Source organism: Parambassis ranga, chromosome 1 (assembly GCF_900634625.1).
Source record: "Parambassis ranga chromosome 1, fParRan2.1, whole genome shotgun sequence".
NCBI classification, from domain to species: Eukaryota; Metazoa; Chordata; class Actinopteri; family Ambassidae; genus Parambassis; species Parambassis ranga.
In genome coordinates, this window is record NC_041022.1 from 9,340,537 (window position 1) to 9,362,886 (window position 22,350).

The 22,350-nt window shown below is 40.8% G+C and overlaps 2 protein-coding genes across 5 annotated transcripts; one reads left to right on the top strand and one right to left on the bottom strand.

Annotated features, from left to right (window-relative positions):
• Window positions 1-2,682: 2,682 nt before the first annotated feature.
• Window positions 2,683-6,259, top strand: tmed1b (transmembrane p24 trafficking protein 1b). Its single transcript, XM_028401458.1, has 5 exons — window positions 2,683-2,981; window positions 4,136-4,233; window positions 4,318-4,507; window positions 5,235-5,402; window positions 5,486-6,259. The coding sequence occupies exons 1-5, from the start codon at window positions 2,784-2,786 to the stop codon at window positions 5,534-5,536; spliced, it is 705 nt and encodes a 234-aa protein (XP_028257259.1). The 5' UTR covers window positions 2,683-2,783; the 3' UTR covers window positions 5,537-6,259.
• Window positions 6,260-7,622: 1,363 nt separating this feature from the next.
• dnm2b (dynamin 2b) lies at window positions 7,623-21,582 on the bottom strand. Of its 4 annotated transcripts, none has more exons than XM_028400931.1 (20): window positions 21,151-21,582; window positions 18,714-18,787; window positions 18,331-18,480; window positions 18,050-18,253; window positions 17,619-17,717; window positions 16,966-17,126; window positions 16,715-16,857; window positions 16,503-16,638; window positions 16,221-16,288; window positions 15,815-15,953; window positions 13,753-13,839; window positions 13,590-13,660; window positions 12,674-12,728; window positions 10,908-11,018; window positions 10,717-10,826; window positions 10,485-10,596; window positions 10,009-10,176; window positions 9,647-9,873; window positions 9,054-9,302; window positions 7,623-8,872 (listed from the first exon to the last, which is right to left on the bottom strand). In XM_028400931.1, exons 1-20 carry the CDS (start codon window positions 21,309-21,311, stop codon window positions 8,806-8,808), a joined length of 2,592 nt encoding a protein of 863 aa, XP_028256732.1. In that variant the 5' UTR covers window positions 21,312-21,582; the 3' UTR covers window positions 7,623-8,805. The 4 variants fall into 4 exon arrangements, with proteins under 4 accessions (XP_028256732.1, XP_028256718.1, XP_028256725.1 ...); XM_028400917.1 differs by lacking the exon at window positions 15,815-15,953 and adding an exon at window positions 14,904-15,042 and having other exon boundaries at window positions 8,806-8,875; XM_028400924.1 differs by lacking the exon at window positions 15,815-15,953 and adding an exon at window positions 14,904-15,042 and having other exon boundaries at window positions 8,806-8,872; window positions 21,151-21,311.
• Window positions 21,583-22,350: the final 768 nt, after the last annotated feature.

Below are 22,350 nucleotides of genomic sequence, written 5' to 3' on the forward strand. Positions count from 1 at the left end.
CTTTAGACCGCTACCCATCATTGTTACACCACAGCCTTGCACTAACACCCACTGTGCATTTCATCTCTGCTTTTTTTCCTGTATACTTACATAGGCCCCATCACACCGTCAAACCAAGTCAGGTACTCAGACCAAGTTTTAAGCAACATTCTGGTTTATATTATGGAGAACTTGGGGTGATCTGAACAACCTGCACTGATTGAAAATGACTAATGTGTTGCAGAGAGCTGGTGACAGTGAAGCAACAGCCCTTCTTTTTTGTGTCTGTCCTATTTACCGTCAGTGTCAGGAGTTGCATCAGTTTGAGCACTCATGAGCTCTCTCTCTCTCTTTTTCCTGTCATAGTTTTTAGTAGATTTCCTTTCAGTTATTTTAACTTTCATTTATGCAACATACTTTTTGGCCATTTTTTCTTTTTAAATTACATGTGCTTACATGCTAGCACCATAACGTGGGCTGTGAATATTCATATTGAGTATTTTCAGCTGTGTCATGATGCATCAGAGCTTTGAAAAAAAAAACAGTGTGAACTTCATGTCGTAGGAGGGGAGCCGTTTAATGTGACATGTTCTGTATGGTGACGCTACCCACACTATCTAAAAACACACACACACAGACTATAAGTGTGCATAGTGCACAGTGGAGATAAAGATGCAGGGAGGACAGACGGAAGTCACAGTGTGCCAGTGTGGTTGTGCTGACCATTATAGACAGACACGTCTTTGAGCTTTAGCACTCCATCATATTTATAGTAAATGAACAATATTTGCTTTCCTTCCATGTGGCCTATACACCCAGAGCTCCCTGCTAATTTGCGATCATATTCATATTCTGTATTAAGTTGCACTTCTGCAATTTTTGCTTTTCACTGACTGCATAGCTTGATGCCAGACATTCATTGAAGCTGTTGTTGTTGTTGATGGGCTGTTGATGATGTGGTGAGGGAGCACATGGATGCAGTAGATGAAGTTGCAGTTTGCAATTGCATTCTATCACTCTCTTAAATATTTCAGCTTAACTAACGCAAAATATAATATACCAGGTTCTATTCTCTATTTTCTCTGATTCCATCTCACTATTTTCAAAAACGTATTTCTTGTTTCCACTGACGAGACATTACAAGTACATTTTTCTAATCTATGGTTTATATCTGAGTTGGGCTGACTCTTCCACTCTGTGATGCACGATGTCCGTGTTAACACCTTACTGTGAGGCACTTAAATGTCACACCACAACTTTACACTTTAGAAAATTTCCAACCAGGGACACTGAACAACTTCTGCTTGGTTACATTTCATGTCTGGTTTTATTAAAACTTTAATATTCTTTTTAAGCAGGTTGGGAAAAAACCCTTAGTATTTCCTCTTTAAGGTGCTTGTTTTGATTGTTGAACTAACACACTGTTTTTAAATCAGGAAGCAATTGTTGGAATATTTTAATATAATTGCGTAATATTAAATATAATTTCTTTTTGTACTGTAGAACTAATAAATTGATTATTTACATGTAAGTCTTCATCGCTTTAGATCATATCTTCATATAATAGACAAAACAGGCCTAAACCAAAAGTTATCTTCTGTACTTTGGGTACTCTCACTTCTCCATTTTTTTGTTGTTGTCAGATTTTTTTTCCGTGTACTCCCTGGTTCTGCTGATGTTGTCTTGCTTCATTGACTGTTTCTAAAAACTGCTGAATTGTTGACTAATTTGTTGTAATTTGGATTTATTTGTATGCCTCCAATAACATGTGGAGGAGTTTAAAGATACTGTTAGGTCACTGTCACAGCTTACTCTACTTAAATAGAGTTAATGTTTTTCCTGTCTGTGGCTCTTCTCTTCTCTCTTGCTACACTTCTGAGCAGCATCATTTTGATGGTTTTCTCATGGAAAATGACACAATGCTCCTTTCCCCTGAGGGAGAGAATCTATTCAAGCTGGAAGAGCTTAATTGGAGTATAGGGCTTGGCTTGTGCATGATTGTGCATTGTGATCACTCTACCTAAACAGTAAAAAGGCAGCAGAGCCAGGAAGCAAACCTATTGATTTACCACCTGTCTCACTTTCACTTATAGTCATGAACAAGATTAGAAAAGAGGCTGCAGAGGCTGCATGTGAAGGGTGGCTTGGTGGTTTCCTCTCTAGACTGGGTGAAACAGTGTGCACAAGGTTCATGACAAAGATGGCATCTGAAGCACCTTTCTGTAGAAGTCATGGCCAGGTGGGTGCAGGCCTGAGGCTAGACCCAGAAATTGGTATAGGGATTATATTTTAAAACCCCTGCAGGAGCTGGAGGATGTTGCTGGAGACTGGAAGGTCTGGGTGACCTCCACAGTCATGAAGGAGAATGAATGAATGTATGCAGATGTGGTTAAATGTTAGACTCTTGTGAATGATTATAGACTGACTCATCTTCTTCCTCAGGCCACTGCCTTATCAATCACCCCTGTATGGCCTGAACAGCTATAAATCATGGTCTTCCTTAGGAGGTATGTAAGTCATTCTTAAAATTAGAAGCAGCATGTGTAGTTTTTTATTGATATGTTTATGTGCTATTTATTACTGCAGGGACTCTACTGTGAATAACAGTATGATGGCTCATACTGAAGACCTGCCCTGCACTGATTGGAGGGAGATTGCTACTCATCCCGCTCTGATTGGTCCGTAGCCGTGCCCTCGTTGGTGAGTCTCCAGCCAATCACATCGACGGAAAGTTCTGCTGCGGAAGAGGGATGCAAAGGAGATGGCTGAACTAAGATAGCGTCGCGTTTGGAAGTATTTTCAGGATGGATGCTTTTTGGGGGGAAGCGAGGGGCAGAGGACGGCTGCTCGCCGTTGCAGCGGTCTTTCTCTGGTGTGTCGGATCTGTGCGGTGTTTCGGGCAAAGCCAGGACAGCGAGTTCACATTCCTGCTACCAGCAGGAAGAGCCGAGTGTTTCTTTCAAACTGCAATAAAGAATGGTACGATGGAGGTCGAATATCAGGTAACTGTGTGTGTATGATGACACACAATCACTCAGTGTCCTCACACGTTTCCTATTAAAGGATTGTACCAGCGACACTAGCTTGCTACACTTAATACTAATGGTAATAAACAGTTATTTCTTTAGCTAACGCTAACTAGTACTTTTCGATAGCTAGCATTAAACTGTACATTACCGCTCATATTCTCCCATTAAACTCACATTAAGGTATTTAGTACATGACTAAAGAAGCAACAGTTGATGCATGTGGTCAAATTGCACCACATATAACAGTGGTGTCCCACAAAACTACACAAATGCTTCATATCACTAATAAATTACTGTAGAGGGAGACGAAACCAACACACTCTGAGCTGGTGACAGGCTTTATGCCACAATGTGATGTGGTGCTTTCAGATCCGGGTGTTCAGGCCTCTTGTCCTCAGCCCTCCTGGTATTAGTTAATAGTAAACAAAAACTGAGTTTTAGGACCCCACACATGAGCCACACTAACTTCTATATGAACCATTACAGCTCCAGTTATTCCTTATGTTTTATAATCCATTAAAACCCAGATGTTGTTCTGTGAAATGTCAAAACATTCTCATCTTATTATCTTCCAGCCTTTTCCACTGTCCACAAAACATCCAAAACCCCTAATGTATTCACAATACAATACAATATTTGCTTTTTTGGGACATTTAAAAAGCATTTTAAACAAAGTATTTAAAAAAGCATACTTTTAGAGGACTGTACAGCTTTAAGCATCTTTAAAATCATAAACAATTAAACTGCCACGTTAAAAAACACATAAAGAAACACTACTGCAATCATAGCTGTCCAACATCATGTAAAAGTTATGTAAATTGTACACAGGAACGTGATAGTGAGAGGTCCTGCAGAGTCAGCCATGAGTTTGTTTAGTGGGAGAGTCTCAACACAAGTGACGCCATTAAGCTCCCTCCTAAAAGGCATACCGTACATATTCTCTCTTAAAAAACATTTTCCTCAGGGTGTTCGGTATTCCCTGAAGACAAAATGTGATATCGTTTGTTAATTTAAGTGAGTAACATGACTCAGTTTAACAAACACTGATAATGTCACCTCTTCACATATCTCCTCTCTTTATGCTGTTGAATGTAATTAATTGTGTGTATATTACTGTGTTTACACAGGTGATAGCAGGAGCTGGTATGGATGTAGACTTCACCATCCTGTCCCCTAAAGGCATCCGGCTTATCGTTGAGTCTCGACGCTCTGATGGAGTTCACGTGTAAGTGACTTTTGGTCATATGCCATATTGCAGTGTATTTTACCCTATTTGTTTATCTGATCTATTTGTCATGTATTATTCCAGGGTGGAGCCAACAGAGGAGGGAGACTATGAAATCTGCTTCGACAACAGCTTTAGCCGCTTCTCCGAGAAGATGGTGTTCTTTGAGATCATCATTGAGGGACAAGGAGGAGATGTGGGTGGAGATGATGAATGGGCAGGGTTGGAAGAGCCTGATGGGAGCTTGCTGGAGTATAAGCTGGAAGACATCCGGGTGAGATGCATGTTTTGGGTTTAGATTTGATTTAACTGTTATGTGACATGTTAATAATCCCAAAGATTTATTGAGAGAATAGCACCCAAAAATCCCCGCCATTTTAAAGACCCCTGCTTTATTCCACCTGAACCAATCAATGTAGTGCTTACTCCTATTTAGGTTTTGTCTGCATTACCCAACAAAGGAAATTTTGTGTCCATGACCTTTTTTTAAATCTTCATTATGAACAAATTGAGCTTAGGTCTGTGAGCCGCAAAGAAGCTAGGGAAGTGGGAACGTTTTTAAAGACCAAAGTGTATGCTGTTGGTTTTGGTGTTGCAGTTGCTGACTGTATGGAAAAACAAGAATTGCGTCAGCTGTAACCTTTAACTAGTGTGTGTCTACCAGAAGACCCCAGACGGCTGGAAAAATTAGCTTCTCAGTAGATGTCAGACTAGATAAAATAAACTAGAGCAATGGCTAAATTACCTAGTATCTGACAACCTGGCATAAAATCAGAAACAGCACAGTAAACACACATGTGTTAAATTATTTTCAAATAGTTCCAGAAGGAGTCAATTTTGTCTGATGGCAGGTGTTGGATGAGTTAAAACCTGTACTCTTGAGGCTACACTGTGCTTCATTTCAGGAGCCACAATTTAGTAATTATGGTCACTCTTGTGAGAAAGCATCCCTGAAACTGAAGCTCTCTGATGTGCCCCCTGTTTCACTTTAATCCTTTAAGGAGTCCATGGACTCTCTGCACAGACGCCTGGAGCGCAGCCGGCAGATGCAGACAGTGCTGCGTGCTTTCGAGGCGCGAGACCGCAACCTTTTGGAAGATAATCTTTGGAGAGTGTCATTCTGGTCGTGTGCCAGCGTGTTGGTGATGCTGTGTGTGGCCTTCACACAGGTAAATAGATCACTCACCCAGCAAACCACATTTTAGTCTCTCACACTGAATCAAACTTAACATCATGCCATCTCTGTTCACAGGTCTACACTGTCCGAAAACTGTTTGATGATAAGCGCAGGGTCTGCACATAGAGGCGTTAATTTACATTCGTACAGGTAGGGAAGGAGAACTGGTTAGTGGGGAATTAATAACAATAATGATCTACTCTAATGTCAAGAGAAAGTTCATACCTTTCAGTGCCTTTAATGTCAGATCACACCACAAACCAATGAGGAAATACAGTAACAGGCTGTCCTGCACTTCTGAAACAGGTTATGGTTTTTGGAATTTTTCACTTAAAGGTAATGTTACCATCATAGGGGGTATGAGGTCAGTTAATGACATTTGCTTGAGAATAGATCAGCTTAAATTATTGTTTGCCATTTTACAAGGCATAACAATGTGCAATAGTGTTGTTGGTGAATTTGTTCCTTCAAACTTGATGTGTAACATCCTGCCACAAGTGATATTTATCTTTGATGGTCATTTCTTTTTCAAAGGTTACTGGTTTTTTTTTCTACACATGCCAGTTCATACTGATGTATAAAAACATGGAGTAAGAAAGGGGGTCATTGCCATATGTAACGGTTCCATGAATGTCAGAGCATGCTGATTGTTCAGTGTGTTTCTTTCTGTCTGCCTCCTGTAATTTGTCTTTTAATAGATCAAATTTACTTTTTTTCCTGCTTTACTTTGTCAAAAGAAAGTCTCGTTTTTTTTGTTTTTTTAAAGACCAGACATTTTGTCTTCAATTGAAAATCAGGTTTTCATGGGAGTCACTGATCAGAATAAATGCATTTTTACACAGAAAGTAACTTTGATGTGAGTTGTCTTTGCAGACTATAAACTAATAAGCAGTATATAAGTGTCATATTTAATGTAAATGCAGTAATTCCACCTCAATTCACGCACAATAACATTGGAACATCAGTGTATGTGGACTGATTTTTTTTTTTATTTGAAATGAGACAGGCAGAGTTGCACACCGATCAGAATCAGTGTCATCATTACAGTGAGTGTAAAAAAAAAAAGGGAACGTTATGTCTGAAGTGTTTTTAACTGTGAGAAGCTGATAACAGTTGCGGTTATTACTCATTATGAGGAGGAACCAAATACCATTTTGTTGTATTACAATTTACAATTTATATTACCATTACAGTAGGTCTTTGGTGTGAGGTTAAAGAAAAATGTGCATATACTGGCATCAGCAATTGGCCAAAGTGGGGTAGATCTGTAAAAATCCTTTGTATTAGTATAATTTCTGACCTCTGGACACGCTTCAATTATATGATTTGTCACAGAGCATTTGTCTTTGTAGGGTTTAATTTAAAAGAATCAGTAGTAGTATTAGTAGTATTTATAGGCAGAAAAAAGATCAAGATTGATATATAGTATTAAATACTAGAAACACTGCGTACACTTCCCTGTATGTATACAGGTTATCAGTATTTTTGTGTTATTTCATACATTTGCCTATATAAAACCCTAACCGTAAACCCGAGACAAACCAAACTTACGTATGTTTTAAGATGTTGGCCCATCATATCTGCATCTTTTTCTATTTTTCATAAAACGTCTGGTTTCAGAATCAGTGTGCAGAGACATCAGATTTATACAGCAGAAAGTCTTTGGCTTGTCATGTCTCAGCTTGTAATGTCAAGTGCCTCCTTCCACTCCTGCTGCCGTCTGGTTGTAGAGTCCTAGACTTAACATCACCACTGGTTGGGACGAGAAGGGACGTGTGGCGGGCGCCTGTGTGAGTAGACAGGGGTAAAGTTTTTTCTGTTAGTACATCAGTCAAACACAGCTAGAGAACATTGTCTGTAGAAAACAGAATGGAGCTGCATACCTTTATTTATGGCTAACCACCTGTTATCCCCTTACCCAGAAGCAACTAGTAACATTATTTTTTTACAGTGCATTGCCCTTGGTAACCATAGTTACCATGGTGACCCACAGCCCCATTATAGCGAGGAAAGAAGATGTTGCCAGGAAAGTAAGATGTTTCTGTTCTGCTCAGCTCAGCTGTCTCACATTTACTGGCATGCAAATCAAAATGTGTCAGCATGAAGTCATATGCTAATATCAGAGCAACAGGAAGCATGTTTATTGTTTGGAAATCAAAGAAAGCTTTCAGAGAAGAAACAAAGCAAGAAAAAGAAGCACCATCAGCCATCATACTGTTTTTTCTACTCATTTATTCACTTCATGAAAGAGAGGCCACATGTCTTACATATTGTTTGTCATTATGGCTTCTTATGACGTAATTAAAAAATACTTTTCCACCGTGGATGAGCAGTGTGCGGGAGATGATGTATGACTGGTTGCTCTTACCTCAAGCTACTGTATAATTATCAGCATTAACACCAGAAGGCTTCCCACTGCTGCAGCAGTCTCCCCCTTCTTTGTTTCTTGGTTCAGAAAAGTAACTAATACACCTAAGCTATAATATACTTGGAAAAAAGTAATATTGAAGCAGACACGTTTCATCGGTCAGTTTAATTTTAATAAGCCTAGCTGAAGCTGATAAATGGAAAATTCATGCCTAAATCAAAAAAAGGAATATTTTTTTTCCCATTGCCTGTTGTGCTGTTTATCAATTTGGAGTGATTTGGTGTGAGCTGCAGAGAGCTGGAGATAACGATAGTAGTGTGTCTTTCAAGAAATTGATACCCAGTTTCTCTGGAAGGAAACAGATTTTTTAACCAAACTGCACCCAACCACTGTGTCACCACACAGAAAGCAGTGTGCACCTACCCATGACGACAGGCTCATGCTCGTCACAGTGTGAATGGATGTAAACGTTAATGGTGTCCTACTTAGTTGAGCCGTAACAATGACACATACCCTATACCACCTGTGCAGTGATGCAGTCAAACCACCACAATCTAGAAATGTAAAAAGACCAGCAGTCCGAACGAATGTTTGATTTTCAGCTCATTGCCGAGAGAAAAATGACTTTATCAAAAAGTGCTGATTACTTACTTAATTGAGGTGCTTAGTGTGTAAAACTACTGACAAAACATTAGCAACATTAGAAAAAATATGTCTAAAAGTTCCTCTTCCTTACCACAATATAAAAGTTCAAGACAAATGAAATAAAGATGAACCTTTAAGTCACAAAAATGATCAAATGTATCCCTTTTCATTACACTGGAAGCAAAAAATGTTGTCTTGTATTTGTTAAAAAAAAATCTACCTACGTCACGATTACATACAAAATTCTGCTGAAATGCACAGACTGAAACAGCATCAGATTACCAGTTATAAGAGTCTGTAGTGACAGGAAGGTTTTAGTGACTATTTCTGCTTGGATGAAGTGTAAACAAAGGAGTATATGACCAGAAAAAGAAAGATGTTTCTAATCAAGCAGGGAGGGCTCTGAAGTACGTATGACAGTGGGTCGGTTGGGAGCAGCTGGGGGTCTTCTGCTGCATGTAGGAGAGAGGAGGAGAGGGAGGGGGAGAAAAAACATGCAAGGAAAAATATCATCAGATCGTCATGCACAAATGTTTCCCAAAACCACCAAAAGAAAGAACATACAGACAACCCACAACCAGCAATCTCGATTGATATTCACCGATACCCCACACAAAAATTGTGTTTTACCTTGGAATCCCTGGAGGCAGCGCTGGAGGAACACGGGCCGGCCTTGATGGGACAAGAGGCACGGAATTCGGATCGCCTGCGTAAGCCGTTTGGGCCGACGGAGGGCCAGGTCGGGAAGGCACGGGCGGTGCTCCGAATGCTGGTGAGGGGTTGAGAGGGGGCGGTGGACCTGGGGTAGGTCCCCTCACGGCTGGGGGTCGGTTGGGAGCGGGTGCTGTTGCCGAGGCAGGACGAGATGCTGGGGGAGGACTGAGACAGAAAACAGAAAAATTAATAAGGGTTCTCTTTCTGTGTAATCATATGATGATGATGATGTGAAAGCACTGTTTACTTGGCAAAGTATCACTAACAAGAGGTTGTCCAGAAGCGTAACAGAAAGCGTAACAGAAATAAATAACAGCTAAAGAAGGACCTCTGCTGGATATTCTGAGTAATCACATCAGCTGATCGTTTAAGCAGTGAGCATGAGGCAATAATGCAATGAAATGCTGAAAAGTAACATTTTCTATATTCAGCACTTACTTATGTCTTTTAAAACACCTCTATGTCAAGGTCTGTTAATGCATTTCCATTGTTTTTTTAATAGTGGTTACCTTGGCTCTTTGCTAATCCAAGTGTCATCGACTGGCGGGGGCACTGGAATGGAGACAGTGGTGGTGCTGATGTCCCCAATGAGGACCAGAGCCTCTTTCAGAGCGTGGTACATCCTCAGCATCTCATCTCTCCTTTGGGCCTGCTCGGCTGACTCCTCCATCATGCTGCCCTGATCCCCAGCTGAGTATAGGTAGGCCAGCAGCTCAGAGTGGATGAAGTCTTTAGCCTTTAAGTGGAAGGGAGAAAACGAGTGTGAGTGAGTTGAAAGAAGCTAAAAGAGTAAAAAAAAAAAAAATGAAGCTGCATCGTCTGACAATTTCAATGAGGAAACTAAAACAGATGCACAAAGCAGAGGACATACGCTGTTGATCATGAGGTGCATAATGGTCTTGGGCATGAGGTCTCTGATGGACTTGTTGACAATGCTGATGTACGAGTCCACGAGGTTGCGGATGGTCTCCACCTGTCGCTCCAGCTGCGGGTCCATGGACACTGTGTCACTCTGGTTTATTGTGTCTTCGTTCTCAGGCTGGAGGTCAGAGACAGGAAGAGACAGACGGCGTTTAATATTTAACAAATAAGGAATCTGGTTTTGGGTTTCTGTCTGTGTGCTGCACTTCAAGTGCTTCAAGTTTAAAATGAAGCAAATAGCCATTAAATTCTAGCATGGTAGATAAACAGCCACCTGGGTACTGTAATTCTGTTCACTTCCTGGATTAGTGGTACAGTAGAATTTGAATGTGGATTAGTATGGATTTCTGTTCTCCAAATCATGGAGACTTTTTATTTATTAGGAAGTAAGAATAATAGTAGTGATGTTAACGTGTGCTTGTGTACCTGGTCTTTCTCTGGGTAAACCCCAGCCCTCAGGAAGGAGGCCTTCCAGCTGTCAACATCCTCCTGAGTGTCACATGCCAGCTCAATCTGACGCAAGTCTTTGTACACATTCCTGTAAAGCACACATTCAGAAACCACAAATTAACAAACACCATAAAAGCATCATTTATGAGAAATTAGTCAAAAGCACTGTGTACAATGTTGGTATTACACCTCTCCAATGCTTCCCCACCTTTGTTCAGTATTGAAGATAGCGAAGACGTGTTTACTGGACATGAAGCCCTTTTCTACATCTCTCAGTTTCAGGTTGTCAAGTGGCAGCATGTACTTCTTCTCTTTTTCCTGATAAAAGACACCGTGATAAACAAATCACCAGCTTACTGTCAACAATTCAGCAACTTCTCATGTAATGTGTGCACTTACCTCCTCGTCTTTGTACCAGGAGAGAGACTCAGCCGTCAGGACGAACCAGTAGTCCTTAGAGCCTCCCTTCATAATGCTGATGTTGATGGTGAGCCAGCCTCTACGAATGACCTGCACACAACAGTAACAACAGGTAACTACACTACGCACCCGACGAGAACAGGTGATAAACAGTAAGCACACATTACAACAAAGCATTACAACAAATAGAAACATCGGCAAATAGCCATGTTAAAAGAAACAGCACCGCCACATGAAAAATCAGCACAGCAGTCACACAGGTGTCTTCCTCATTAAAAGAAGAGCATCTATTAAAATACACAACACAAGTAAAAACAAACGCTGAAAGGTTCCAGTGAAAATTCACCTTCTCTGCATCCCACTCTCTGTCAGACTGAGGGACAATAAGACAAAGGGACACACAGGGACAATAAGCAGACATGTGTAACACTCTAATCTGGATGGTGTAACCTAGGAAACCAGTATCTACACTTGGCCTTTGTTCAATCATTATTTATGATAAATTGAATGGGCGATTGATATAGTTTTATTTAAACATGACACACCGTTCACTCAGAGAACCACAGACGAGATCAGTGACATGATCTTGACAGTAAAGCGTGGCGGAGCTTGGTTTCTCCCAAAGAATGTGTCCATGCTCCTGTCCAAAACAAACTCTAAACAACAACAACAGCAAGATAGCATGCTGGGACCTGAAGCTCCTTGATAAGAAGGAGATTTGGCACAAGCCAACCTGGCAACCTGCCATTTTTGATGTGGATCACAAGAGATTTTTCAGAGGCAGATAAGACGTGGACCCATTTGAAACCACAGATGAATCAAGACAGACAGTGTCCCAAAATTTTCTGTCTGAAAAGTCTGTTCTGCTAATAAGATGACCTCTGAGGCCTCTGAGAGAGGGAGGCTGTTTGGAGCAGTCTACTGAAGGGTGAACTGCTAGACTTGTTATAGTATATATATATATGTCACTATATATAGTATAAAACAGTATAAAACAACTGCTTTTAATTGCTGGCACTATATATAGTGACATATATATATATATATATATATATATGTCACTATATATAGTAATATAGCAATTAAAAGCAGTTGTTTTATACTGTAATTGCCTCACTTTCATTTAATGATATGACAGCGTGTGTATCACACTGCTACTCTTGGTTTATTCATGCTGAAGCTGAATTTGAGTTTGTGTAAATCCCATCCAGACCATGCTGTCAAAACAAACGCATGCTGACATCCTCTATAACCAAAAATGACAGCGAACCTTTAAAGGGAAGCTGTGAGCTCACTTCTCTTAAAGCAGTAACTTTACAGTTCTCACTGTAAATTCATCAAGGCACCTCTCACTTCCCTCTTCTTGAACAAGGAGCACGGTGTGCATATTCTCGACATGGTCGGAATGACCGTTGACTCCCCCACCCACTCAAAGAGGAAGTAACAGACACAGATGGGGTGAGGGAGGATGAGGGAGGGTGGGCCATAATACTTACAAGAATTTCTCCTTGGGCCTTTAACAGCAGAAACAGAGGAGGAAAAAGAGGAAATGGAAATAAAGGGAAAAGACAAGAGGGGCACAGACAAGAGCATGAAAATGTGTAGCAACAAAGGTAGCCCTGACAGGATGGGCTGAGATGACATCATCAACAACAACAACAACAACAACAGCTGGAGAAAGCAGCTGCCTTTAAGGCGCAGTGACTGTGAGGGCTTTAAAGTAAGTGTACACTGTGTCTGAATACCTGATTGGGCATCACTCTCTTCTTGGTGGCATTGGCAGCAGTTCTTTGCTGGGCACTGCAGGAGTGACATTTTCAAATCATCAACAAATAAACGTTCGCAAGGTCCAGATTAAATCAGGACTTCCTAGATGCACTGAGGATTAACAGGGTTCTCATGAAATATTAATATTAAGCTAACTGTTGATATTTCATCATCACTCAAGCTCCATCAGAAATAAACAACAGTCACTTTGGCTGCTGGTTGTGGGATTCAGAGGCTAAACTACAAACACTACTACTTATTATTTTATGCTATTTACTTTGAAGCCTAAAAAGGGATGTATTTATGAACTTAAAAAAATAATAATAATAACGACAATAATAATTACTATATTATAATATTTTATATGAGCAAAATCAAATCTTTTCTAATAATAAATGCTATTCTATATTAGTCAATGAACTAATTGGTGTTCCTCTGTATATCTTCAGAGAAACATAGATGTTGTGTTGTCTTTGCACAGATTGTCCACCAGAGAGCACTAATGAGTTAGGTTTAAACTAGCCAAGTTCACTTGCAAGCTTATGTAATGCTGTACACAACAATCAATGAAATCTATTATGACAAGCATAAGTGTTGTGTCACATGGTGCAACAGCAACCTCCTGAAGCTTAATAGGAACCCGGTTCATCCTGGGAGTCGTGTCGACAGTTAACCTTGACAACAACAAGGTGTGAAGGCATTTATTTCTAGCCAGCTTCAGATCAGCTTTACTGTGACATCATAATGTTTTTGTCTATTATAGATTGACTAACATGACTGATCATAACATCTGCCTCTAATGTCTAATAGAAACCTAAATTATTAAATTGATTACATTACAATATATTGATTATGATTACATTTTCAAGACAGAGATGTTAATGAACGTCTTACTTGGCAAATCCAATGAAATCTTCATGGTTAGTGTTGATGTAGGAGAGCTCAATGTCAATCAACAGCAGCACCTAAGGGGCAAAACATGTTAGGTACATCTCTTTTTGTCTCTCTCACAACTGTACACACACACACACACACACACACACACACACACACACACCTGGTCTTTGGTCTTGCTGTCCCTCTCTCTGACGTAGGTGGTGACAATCCTCTCTGTCTCTTCTCTCAGTCGAGGGTACGAGCCCAGCTGTGGACATACAAAGAAAACACATGCACACACACCGCTGCAGATTGTTGCCAGTGATTACAGGATACACACCTACTGTATGCAGGCTTACACAACACAGTAAACACACTCTGTGTATCCTCATAATCAGCTACACCCAACCACTGACAGTAAATAAACAGGATTATTAGTCAAGACATGCAGACTGCAGTTGCATGCAGTGACGAGTCCATCAGCTTGAGATTTTTTTCTGTTACACTTGATTAAAAAATGATGTCATCTCAAGCTCATAGTGACTCTCAACAAATCAGGAGAAATTCAGGAAAAGAGATTGGGTTAAAGGTCAGAAGGAGAGGGTGGGGGGTGAGTTACAGGGTCGTGTATTAGGTGCAGAAAAGGTATTAAAATAAACGTCAAAACAATCTTTTAATTGTGAAAAGGGGACTGATTTGGTATTGAGTGAAGCGGGGTAAGGACTTGTTAAATCGCTAATCCCAGTGCTGGATTTAGGGGTTGTCCAGGATCAGACATGAAATTTGTCATTGGAGGTCAACATGGTCAGAGGCAGCTTGAATGAAGCCTTTAAGCATCGGTTAGGGGTAATGATCAACAACACTGACAGTGGCTAGTTAGTTCATTAAATATTTACTTCCCTCTGCATTTGTTTGTTTCAGCATCGGTATCTCGGTTAAACGTTCTAAATGTAAGAATCATACAACCCTTGTTAATAGTGCCCCCTGTGGCTATAAGGTGAACTGTGCTCGGCACCCTGTTGATGATCTATAAGTGGAACCAAGTGTCCTGGGCATCATTTCTACAGTAGTTCACTGCTGTCCTGCACCTCACCCATGTTTGCACCATATATGGAAACCAGCACACAGATTTTTTATTATAGTGCTTAAATTTATTTTATGTCAGATCTATGCCTCAACACTAAGCTGCCACTATCTGCCTCGCATCATTCCTTCTAGTTTAGAAATGTCATGAAACTATGCTAATACTGGTGAGCTGAAAAAAATGAATGTATTGAAATTCTTACATATAGAACCTTTAAACACCTCTTTTTTTCTCGTTTTCCTGTTTACCTTTTCAGTGCACTTCCTGATCAGGGTGATAAGCTCGGTGACGACGAGGTCGACACATTTCAGACAGGGGTCTTTCAGCTTAATGATCTGCTTTTTCACTATGGCCTCAAACGCCAAGTCTGGGGTGAACAGGCCTGTCCTGTGGTGAGGCATCATGGGAGTTGGAGGTATAAATTCCAGTGAAAGAGGAGGAAGTGTAGCGTATGGGGGAGGGGAGGGGATGGAGAAGAAGGTGGTTGGTAGAAAGAGGAAAGCCAGGGTTGGATGGAAAAGGTTTGGAAAACAAAGAGTTTCAGTTGGAAAAAGAAAAATGAAGAACGAGGATAGAGAAAGGAGAAAAAAAAGAAGCTTTGTTAGCTCTACTTCATGTTCAGAACAGAAACAAGCTGCAGGTTCTATCTATGAGCTTATTTTGCCTAGAATTAGGACTCTGGGGATGGCAGTGTGGACCTAAGCAAATTTTGTGCTGGCTGAAAAATCAGTGTTTTGCCACCATTTCATCTGAAGTTTAGTTCGTTTAGCCAGTTTGTGTTTAATAGCAAATGTTAATGTGCTAACATTAGCATTTGAAGCGTTGCCTAAGCCTCACAGAGCACCTTGCATGCCTGTAAACGATCTTATTTAAGCTTTGGCTTCCAACCACACCTGCAGCTTGTTTTGAAATGAACCTGTACAGAAACATGTCACAGCCCGTCTGTTTCTGATCACACGGCCTCTCAACGCACCATTCCACCGCACTGCAGTGCAGCCAGGACACACAGCTACACCAAGGGCTGTAATATGTACACTGAAAAATCCCCAAAAAGTGCAGAAACATGTTGCCTAAAAACTTAAATGTGGTGTAATGTAGTCCCTGGCAGCACTAACTATGCATAGGAGAAGCAGTCGGGCAGGAGACCATGCAGTGATACCTTATTGGTGCACTGTCTGACTGTGTTGATGAGCTCCTGGATGACCAGGTCGATGCATTTCAAACAGGGCTCTTTCAGCTTAATGATCTGCTTTTTCACTATGGCCTCAAACGCCAGGTCTGGGGTGAACAGGCCTGTCCTGAAGGACATACAGACAAGACAGACATGGAGACGGGGAGCAGGAGACACATGATTGTGGAAGAAGCACATGAGGAGGCAGATGCAGAGGGAGAATGGGAACAAACAGAGGGGAAGCAGACATACATCCAACATGCAGAAGGAGGGTAATACATAGAAACTGGTTACATACAAAAAACAAACACACACACACTATGGAGACAGTGTGGACACAGACAAAGACACTTTAGTGCTACATGTGATTTTTTTTCATGCTGGCTGAACTTGCCTGACTCCGTGGATGTTCTTGATGGCATAACTGATTTCTTTCCTTAACTCCTTCTCATCAAACTCCATCTAGGATACACAAGATTTATTCATTTCATAAATAAAGACATGAAGCCAGACAAGAGGAGCAATCTGCAGAAGAGCTTAGGCACCAAGCTACAGTGTGACAGCGGTATTTGTAAAGATTGCTCCATCAGTACTCTAAAAATACAAAACACACAGAGATGATCATCGTTTACTACTCATTAAATGATAGATATAGAAAATATGTGACAATGGTCACCTTCACCAGCTCGAAGGGGAAGCGCTCGTGGAAAATACGGTTGATCTTTGCTCCACCAGACAAATTGGAAGTATCCACCTGATCTCCAGACCCCTCTATGCACTTCTCAAAGTCCACACCAAACTGCTGCACCATCCTATACATTTGACATAGTGTGTATGTTATTGGTTATGTTTGCATTTCTTTGTATGTCTGTTTATTAGGCTACTGACTGAAGCAATGCTTTGGTTTTGCGCGCAGGGTCATCAGGACGGAAGTTCCGGTACTCCTCCACCTCCTTCTCAAGTGACAACAGCTGGCTTTGCAGCTTACTGCGTAACCCTGGCAACGTGTCGCGGATGTGGTTGGTGAGTTGCTGGAGAGAGAAATGGTGAAAAGATCAAATATTGGTTGTGATTAAATATTGTATGTCCTGTAAGTCACTTTGTGTGTGTGTATCTGGGTGATCAGTTGTGTGTCTCACCTGATTGAGGGTCTTCTGCAGGTGAGGTGTACCCAAGCGCTCGGCAATGTGTCTGTATGCAGGATGGGAGAGGAAAAACTTCCTCTCAGCAGCCAGAGCTACACGAATGTCTTTCTTTCCATCAATGTCCTTTTGACTGCGGTTCACCACTCCGATGTAACCTAGAGAAAAAATTTACATTCTGAATTATCTAAACAAATAACAAACCACTGCCTGAGTGCCACAATATGTAGATTATCCAAAAGTAAATTTGGCTAGCTGGGTAAATGTAAATTATTTTTAGCAGCTATCAAAACCAACAGCAGATTTATGTGGTGCAGCTACAGTTAGCCAGCTATGCTAAACATATTCTATTGCAAATCTGTATCCGCTCATATTAGCTGTATCTTAGCTATGTAGCATAGTGAAGGCCTTGGTTGCTTCAGTTCAACTTTATTGCATAATTAACATAACATAAAATATCTGCATTATTACCTCTGAAAGTAACAAATATACAGTAAACAATATGTATAATGTTCATCTGTGTCTTTAATGTCACAGATATTTTCATGTTCCATCCAATGGAGTGGACCTGTAGTCCATTGGAGCTAATGAACTGCAGTGTAGCACCATTCTCTTGATGCTTCCTGACTGCACTGCGTGGGTGATCTTACCTCTGCGAAGTGGCAGCAGTTTGTTTTCTAGGATGTCTCGAGCATCTGTCCCCTCATCCATCAGATCCAGCTTAGTGATCACACCAATGGTCCTCAGCCCTGAAGACAAAGGTAACAATATTATGTGTCAATATCCACACAAGAAAGTGTTTTTAGCCTGTGCAGTTAAATGGTTAACAACATCCCCTGAATTAAATGTAAGAAGGCCAAAGTTGGAGATAATTAAATTTAATTATATCTCAACTAATCCTACTCATATATCTCTGCTGACAGGAGAGTCTTTTAATAATGCAACTGTTAATTATTTTGTCGATCCAGTTCCTGCACAGAGGCAGAGATAAGTAGAAATAAGAAGCTAATGGCTGCAGCAAAAAATGAATCACTTTTGTACCAAATTAGATCAAATATATATATCTAAAAACAGAACTTACCCTGAGGGTCCACCTCCTTGGAAATCTTAAGGGCGTCCGAGTTGGCCAGGTCAGTGTTTGCTGGGGTAACAGCCAGGATCAGGCAGCTCTCCTTGGTGATGAACTGCTGCAGCATGTCTCTGATCTGATGCTCGATGTCCTGGGGCTGGTCGCCCACAGGCACTTTGGTCATCCCCGGCAGATCAATCAGGGTCAGGTTCAAGACTGACAAAATGAAGAGGAAAAATCAGTCCAAGTGAGGCTGAAACCAGGAAGCCTGACTTTGTGTGTGTGTGTGTTACCGTTAGGGGAGTAGACACGGAGGTTAATAGGGATGGGGGAGATGCCCTTGTTGGATCCAGTGATCCGGTCAGTCTCTGCTTCAATCTCCAGACGTACTTCGTCAAAGTCCACAAACTTGCGTCCCTTACAGTGCAGGAACTCTGCATACTCTGCATGGAGAAAACGAGACATTACAGAAGAGAGTTTTAAAAATGTAACAATCTGAATTCAGTATAAAAAGCTGCTACTAATATAGATTTAGAGAACATTATTGCAACCCATTGACCCAAAGCAAACTGACTTTCTACAGTAGGTTTTACACACAACTGAGGATTTCTTGAAAAACCTGATTTAAGTGCAAACACCTTTTTTCAAATGTCTACCTCTTGTGTACACAACTTGCCTGCTTTGCTGTTAACCAGCTGCAGGATGAGCGGACGACGAGTGACGATGCCAGATCCTCTCGGCAAAAAGTCTCTGATGAAGAGACGGACACACAAACACATTGTTTAATGATATTTTCAGGCATATGGGTGATGATATGACTCGTAGCAACACATCAGATACAATGAGTAAACAATCAGTATAGGTCGAAGATTTATTTATTTGATGACCGGTTGTTTCTAGTAACTGAATCCTGATAAGGAAAAGCCACATCGGCATTCAATCTATGTCAAAACACTAAATATGTGTCATCTGCTTCCAAATTTAGAGATTGTCCTATCAAACTGTTACCAAGTAGCTGTAATGCAGGCCTCTGTCTGAGTGTGTGTGTGTGTGTGTGTGTGTGAGTGTGAGTGTGAGCATGCATTATTGATGCCAGCCTGAGACTGACTTACAACCTTGTTCATTATAGTTTAAAGAGAAAGAAACGCATCTCCCTCTGTTGCCCCTTCTCAGTACACACACACACACACACACACACACACGTTCAACAGAATGGAAACTCCTGTTCAATAGAATTCTGATCAGTTCCAGGTCACTGATCACACATCTCTCCGGGCCATGAGAATATGTCTGTCTTTCTGTCTGTGTGTTTGCCAGGTCAGTGGCAAGAGGCCTGAGTTTTAGCGTAAGATATGTAGGCCACACAAAACCACCAAAAACATACACACACACTCAAAGATCTAAGTATTCTGACCATGGACACACACACTCTGTTCACTGCTGACAGAGCAGACAGGATGTTACACAACTGTGATCCCCATCCTGTTTCCTCCTATGTTCCTATCACTTGTGAAATCACAACATGCTACATTTTAACTAACATTTAATTAATTGATTCATCCTTTCCAAGAAATTTGAAGTTTCTGTAAAGGTTGTGACATTTAATAGTGAAAATGGTGAAACTTAAGAAAACTTGTTGGTTAATGAATTAGTCCAATCAACCCAAAATTAACCATAAACTCTTGAGTGTTTTTAATATGGACTTTCTGATTTTTTACAAAACTATTTTGGACTCTTTTGATGAACTTTTGATGAACACCTTTGGACTGTTCATATATTACATTATTAACTCATTAAAAAAATAATAACCTTACACAAACACACAAAAATTAGCAGCTGTCCCTCACAGTGAACCGAGTTCCTTCTGTTTTCCGGCCACACATTCTCGTGCTCCATCCAATCACCTAGGTGAGAATGGTCTACACACAATACAAACAACACATAATAACGTTGTCAACCTCCCCAATTCTTTGACTAACCTTTAACTAAAACCCACTCCAACTGACTTAAAGTGGATAAACCCCCCCTCGTCTTACATCTCTGCATGTCAGCAGGCTAATTAACAAACATGAAAACAGCAACATTCCCTTCTGTGGGTATCTGGTACCCAGTGTGTCATATACACATGACAGTGCAGCTGGTGACATCACTGATGACCCCAGCACTAACACATCAATGCCCCCACTGTCTTCCTCAGCCACTGCTTGGAACCCGGAGACAAAAGGTGACAGAAAAAAAAGGAGACATGATGGCGGCCTAATCAACATTCTCTATGTCTTGGACAACAAATTCTAAAATGTTCCCTAAAAACACCAAAAAGTGCTACAAACCATCTTCATGTGGATTCATGTGGATTTGTCTTAGACTGCTGCTTCTTCTCATCTCATTTTCCTTTTGAGCTGATTTGTCTCCAGCAGTGTGTTGACGTCTTTGTACTGCCAAAAATCTCATGTGTGTGTTTTCTATGAGGTTTATAAATAGAGCTCAGAGAACTGGCGATAATATTGTTGGTTTCCTGCTGTGTGTCATTGTGAAGGATGGACAGTGTCTGTGTAGTCACCAGAGAGTCCTCAGAGACTTATAATATCATTCATTGATCTGACAATGACTTCACCAGCCTCACCCTTTTCAGTAAAACGTTCACCTGACCTGTGTAATAAGCTCTATAAAGATATCTTCATTTACAACCCGAGCAATCTTAAGGAAAATGAGCCTTTGTAAATGTTTGACAGAGACACGAAGCTTTGACTGGAAAAAAAACAGCAGGCCCCTTTTCATAAACTGTATGTTTATAATTCAAATCTCTAAATTTAAACACGTTTGAACCTATTTCCGTCCAGTTGTTGTCACAAAATCAACAGCTGTTTCCCTGCGTAAAATGCGTAATTACAGATCGTGAATCGCTCAACTCCAAAATGGAAAGAATCCGTTGAAAAAACGTTACAAACTGGGAGGCACCGACACACTCAGCGCGTAACCGAGTGCTTAGTTGGCGACTTTTACGCAAACGCAGTTTGTTTGTACTGAACAGTGACGGATTTCTGTCAAAGAAGTACAAAAAAAGGACATTAACAGTATCAATTTATTCCCAGATTACACATAAATGGTACAACCTCCCAACGAAATTCTCCAGCACGGAGCTCTTCCCTGCGCTCTGCCCGCCGACGACTGCTATCTGCGGCAGGTCCAAGTTGCATGTCTGGCCGATGGAGCTAAAGGCGTCTTGGAGCTTGTTGATGAGGGGAATTAGGTCTTCCATTCCACGGTTCCCCATGGTGGGACTTCGGTTTAACCCCTGTGGGCTTTATATTCCACCAAAAGGGTCGCTCGTCCAATAAAACTAAAGTTCCCAGATGGCGGTGCACCCTCTCACAAGCTCGGCGACTTTATTTTAGCAAAGCACCTGAAGCGGACAGTCAATAGTCCTGATCGCGTTCCAAGTATTGACAAGCGCAACAAATGGATGATTGCATGATAAAAGTCCCTGCATTATACTGAAAACTTCTGTCATCATCCGGTCAGGCGACACCCAGCCTCCGCCAGAGATCGTGGCTCCGCCTCCAGCGCCAGTCTGCGCATGTCATTGGTCAGCCAGGATGTCTTTCAGTGTGCGCCACAGACTGTATATGGGGCAGACACACATGTAATAATTTTATAATGCAGCAGTTTTTCAGGGTGCACTTTGACAGAGGGGTAATTCCCAGGGATTATAATACACCTAAAGTACATGCAGGAAGCCTCCAGATTATGTCCTAAAATTCCATCTGCATCTCAGTGGAATTTACTGACATATTCACCATTTATTAAAAAGATAACAGATAATAATAAGAAACACTACAACAGATAATTGTATTTATTTACATTGTTATTTTCATAATAATACAGAGAAACTCCTCTTGTTTTCTAAACTGAGTGCAAGCACAGGAGACATTAAACTGAACCGAGGGACTAACAGGAAATTAGCAATCCATGGCATAAAGCAGAGGGATAGAGCAACACTTTATTACTAGCTGATTACCAGATTGTCCACAAGAGGGCGCTGCAGATCAAAACAGAAAGAATAAACATTCCCATGCATTAAAATTCAAACAGGTCAATTAACGCTGAGCCAATGTCCAGAAAAGTGTTGGGCACAGAGGAAAAGGACCCAATAATATAAATAAATGTTTGTAAATAAACAAACAAAACTATTTCTTCTGTTTTTCAAGCTATATAATATTTCATTAAACCCTTTTCCTTTCCATCAGCTGCTGCAATATAATCAATAAGCAGATATTTATTAAAGAGTCAAACATTTTAAAGTTGATGAAGTC